Source organism: Cebidichthys violaceus, unplaced genomic scaffold (assembly GCF_023349555.1).
Source record: "Cebidichthys violaceus isolate CVI_PGR_0920_01 unplaced genomic scaffold, fCebVio1.0.p SCAF_27, whole genome shotgun sequence".
NCBI classification, from domain to species: Eukaryota; Metazoa; Chordata; class Actinopteri; order Perciformes; family Stichaeidae; genus Cebidichthys; species Cebidichthys violaceus.
Genome location: NW_027176450.1, coordinates 1738245 through 1742470, shown reverse-complemented (window position 1 = coordinate 1742470; position 4226 = coordinate 1738245). Strand labels below are relative to the sequence as shown.

The 4226-nt window shown below is 45.3% G+C and overlaps 1 protein-coding gene across 1 annotated transcript; it reads right to left on the bottom strand.

Moving 5' to 3' along the window:
* Positions 1–163: 163 nt before the first annotated feature.
* ckma (creatine kinase, muscle a) lies at positions 164–3968 on the bottom strand. Its single transcript, XM_068721456.1, has 8 exons — positions 3886–3968; positions 2458–2665; positions 2120–2274; positions 1787–1919; positions 1331–1502; positions 1085–1208; positions 803–992; positions 164–666 (listed from the first exon to the last, which is right to left on the bottom strand). Exons 2-8 carry the CDS (start codon positions 2648–2650, stop codon positions 488–490), a joined length of 1146 nt encoding a protein of 381 aa, XP_068577557.1. The 5' UTR covers positions 2651–2665; positions 3886–3968; the 3' UTR covers positions 164–487.
* Between the last annotated feature and the right edge of the window lie 258 nt (positions 3969–4226).

Here is a 4226-nt window from a genome sequence, read left to right as displayed (position 1 = left end):
TTTTCTTTTCTTTCATTTTTGGAGTCTTGTTGTCATAGTTGCGACACACAATCCGAATATTTGTCAATGGCTTCGGATCATCTGACAAGGTGAGTATTGATTTGTGAAGACTATACTTTGTGAATTGTTATTTCTCATGCTGTGACACAAAAAAACATAATGATTAATTTTGTTGTTTCATGGGGTACTGTTTTTTATTGAGCAGTATGAACAGCTTCAATAATCATTACTTTTTATAAGAAAAAGTAGGTGATGCCACGTCTGCCAGGCGAGCCCGGCTCAGTGGAGGCTGATCCCAGGATGTTACCAACCAACACAGGAGAACGTGAAAAAAAGGGCGAAAGAGGAAAGAAAAAAAGCTGGATGGAAGAAAAAAGAGGTGAGCAGAGTCAAGAGTCTCTTTGTGAGCGCCTGTTTCCTCTGCATGCCCGTCAGCTGGCTCGATTGCACATGAATGGTCACGAGATAAACACAAGATTGTTCTTCTTTACTTCTGTGCAGGGATCATGCCGTCGATGGCCTCTCCCTTCTCCAGCTTCTTCTCCATCTCGACCATGAGCTTGACACCGTCAACCACGAGCTGGACCTGTGCCACCTCAGAGGAGCCCAGACGGTCGGCATTGGAGATGTCGAACACACCACCCACGGACGCAGTGTCCACACCACCTAAGGAGGAAGAAAGATCAAAGGATGATGTTTGGAATACACATCACACCTTTTGAGTTTAGAGTGCTGTAGAATTTCAGTCGAGATCTTAACAGACCTGCCAGGCGTACAAGCTAAAGGGTGGGTAAATTAGTACCTGTTCCACGCTTCTGCAGACGCAGCCTGGTGAGGATCTCATCAAACTTGGCGTGTGTGCTCAGCTTGGGCAGCTTGACGTGAACGCCACCACGCAGGCCGGTACCCAGGTTGGAGGGGCAGGTCAGGATGTAGCCAAGATGCTCATTCCACATGAAGCCGTGGTTGTGCTTCTTGAAGATCTCCTCAATCTGGGGAGAAGAAAAAAAGACAGAGTTGGATCTAGCAGTGATCTACACTTCTTTTTAATCTTGATTTTTGACCTTGTTTTATTTCTGTGTACCTTCTGCAGGCCAACGCAGAAACGTTTGAAGACCTCCCTCATGTTGCCGCCCTGCTGCATGGAGATGACACGCAAGTGGTCTTCCTCGTTCACCCAGACCAGGAAGGTCTTGTTGTCGTTGTGCCTGGACGGAGATGGATGCAAAGGATCAGCATACAGCAAAAACCCACAGGTGATGCCGTCACATGATGAGTTTTTAAAGGTGTTTCCACAGCTGGCTCGCTGACAGTGATTGGTGGTACTCACATGATACCTCTGCCATCGGGCCAGTCGCGGGCCATGCCGGCGCAGGTCAGCAGGGGAGAGACGGGCTTGTCAAACAGGAAGTGATCATTGATCAGCTGCTCCTGCTCAGCGTCAGTCATGGACTTCAGGGGGTAGTACTTTCCCTTGAACTCGCCATCCAGGCTGGTCAGAGCTGGAGAGACACATATACAATTAGGGGACTGAACGTACTACTTTACTACTGCGATACATCTCAACGAGAAATTATAAGCTTTGTAGAGTGTCTTCTGTCATTAAACATTTTACTGATTCTGCACCAAATGGACAAGCAAAACAAGTTTCCTTATCAGTTCACTGTAGATTCAACCTCTTATCCTGAAGTGACACAATCTTGTGCACAGCCGATTGTTTGGGGAAGGCCTTGCTTACAGCCCATTCCTTTGCAAAACTTATGTACTCAAACTATTAATAACTTACCCTCAACAGACAGCTTCTCAATGGCTCTGCGCTCCCCACGGCTGTTGTGTGGGGGCAGGGTGAATCCCTTGATGCTGCGGCCAGTACGAACGCGGCTAGACAGAACATAGTTGGGGTCCAGGTCGTCACCACCCTAATGACGAATTCTCAATTACACAGCGAAACACAAGTATAAAAATGTAGGGCACCTGGGATTCATCATGTGGTTAGTTCCTATTTTTCTAGCGGAAGATCAATTAACTAATCCAGTGTAGTGTTTGGTTTCTGTTCCTAAGAGTCTTTACTCAATGAACCAAAGCGCTTCCTGCTCTTTAACTAACTGGCGTACTGCACCTTCAGGTTCTCGAAGTTCAGGTCGGTCTTGTGCTTGTCAGTGGGCTTGTATCCATTATGACGGTCAGAGATGACGGGGTCCAACAGATCCTTGAAGACCTCGTAGGACTCCTCATCACCAGCGACACAGCCAACAGTCATGATGAAGGGGTGACCTGAAGGTAGGGAGCGAATGGGAAACGCAGCCATTAGAAGATGGGATGGAAGATGAGAGCTGTTGTACAGTTAGTCATTATTCACAGGTTTTACCAAGAAATGTATCATCAAGTTTTATTTCAGTCAGTAGAGCTATGCGTCTAGATGATTTGGTCTACATTGACGTGTCTCTTGGGTCTCACCAGGGTTGTCGATACCAGTCTGGATGACGTCATCCAGGGTATAGCCGCTGGGTGTCTGCCTGTCCCTAATCTTGCCATACAGCTCCTTGGTGAGGACCTTAGCCATATGGTTGTTGTGCTTGGACAGGTCGGGGTACTCCTCCTCAACTTTGTAGTTGAGTTTGAAGTTGTTGTGGGTGTTTCCGAAAGGCATGATTGCTTTCTAACACTGCAAAGAGAGGGAGGCACAGGATGAGCAAACTTGAACAGAATAATCAAGAAACAATTTTTCCTAATCGGATACTACTCTACCCAAAAAAATATCTTTTGGAAATGTTGAAATTTCTGGGAGACAGCTGCAGACGATAACTGGTGTCGGCAGAGGAATCCTGGTAAGAAGTGTCACTCAATTCTCAGCGGCTCGAATGACCAGTTGAAATAGAGTTGGGGGAGGAGCATATGTTGCCTGGGTATTTTTAGCATCAGCACATCTGACCGTATAATGTCTCTTAAAAAATGTCCCCAGCATATATAAGTAGTACTATAATTCTCTTGGCACAAGCACAACCCCAGTTCTACAATTCACACCTTGACACCTAGATAGATATGAAGAAGTCTTTGCTGGTCGTGTTTTACTAACATGTCCTGTTTGAAAACACTCTTTACCTTCTTTGTATCACACATGTATCACAGCTAAACCCTGCAGGTTCAAACACTTAGGGCATCATTTGAAGATGTCGCTATGCCGAACTCCTGACATAAGGCTGACCAGCTGCTAATGCTTCCCCTCAGTCCACTGCTCCAGCAAGGTCCATTTACTTCTAATTGTCTATACATTTTTGAAACAGTAATTAGTTGCATCTTCCCTTGAAAGGCTGATCACATGAGTAATAAAAGACTGACACATGCAATGACGCACTTGTGACATCACATGAAATGCAATCCAAGTTTTGGTAATGAGCCAAATTGGTTTAGGAAAGTGACATTTTAGATGCAGTTATCACTTTGCTAGGAGTAATTGTCTTGTTAAGTTAAAGCCCAGAAGGTCATATTAAAAAGGAGGTTGAAGAGCTAAAATCAATTACTGGATATCCAGGGCGTTCAGGCAGTCTGTTACATGTGTCAAACTGTGAACCACCTGTCCACATAAATCAGCAATGAGAAAACCATTTGCAGAGAGTTTAAATATTTCTAGTGATACAAGTTAATGCAGCTACCGCTGTGCTAAAACATTTTCTTGCCTTTTTTAATTTCATAACAATGAAAATAGTCTTTCAAAATTCAATGACCTCTGATACCCACTTCATCACAGGCAAAAAAAAAACAGCCAAAAAGAGTAGTTTTCTCCGTTCTAAATGTTTGAATGGTTCTCTGGATCTGCACATGCCTCATAATATCTTCCCATCCTTCTTTAACTCCACAAAACTAATTTCTGTGATATTTCTTTACCTTCACAGCCGAAAAGAACAGAGGTAACAGTCCTTGGGATCAGATCCTTTTCACCACAGCCAAAATAGGGGCACCCGAATCTGGAGGGCTTTGCTCCCTGTTTATATACCCGGCCGATACTCAGCCATTGGCTTGTCCATTTTAGTGCCTGCTGCGCCCTCATTGGCCAGATCCTCTGTACTGATACCAGAACAGTTTATGAAAGGGACGCATTTACATCTCAGTCATCCAAGACGGGTGGCCTAGTGCAGCTGTACCCTCAACCCCCTCACCTTCCTCCCCCAACCTCTACCCCCTCACCCACCCAGACACCCCCCCACCAATTGGAGGGGGGGTGTTGA

Bases quoted from the DNA above. Each gene is read 5' to 3' on its own strand.
- ckma (XM_068721456.1), bottom strand. From the start codon at position 2,650: ATGCCTTTCGGAAACACCCACAACAACTTCAAACTCAACTACAAAGTT. The intron at 2,275-2,457 runs GTGAGACCCAAG...CCCTACCTTCAG, and splicing joins GACTGGTATCGACAACCCTG to GTCACCCCTTCATCATGACT. The intron at 1,503-1,786 runs GTAAGTTATTAA...GTGTCTCTCCAG, and splicing joins TGAGAAGCTGTCTGTTGAGG to CTCTGACCAGCCTGGATGGC.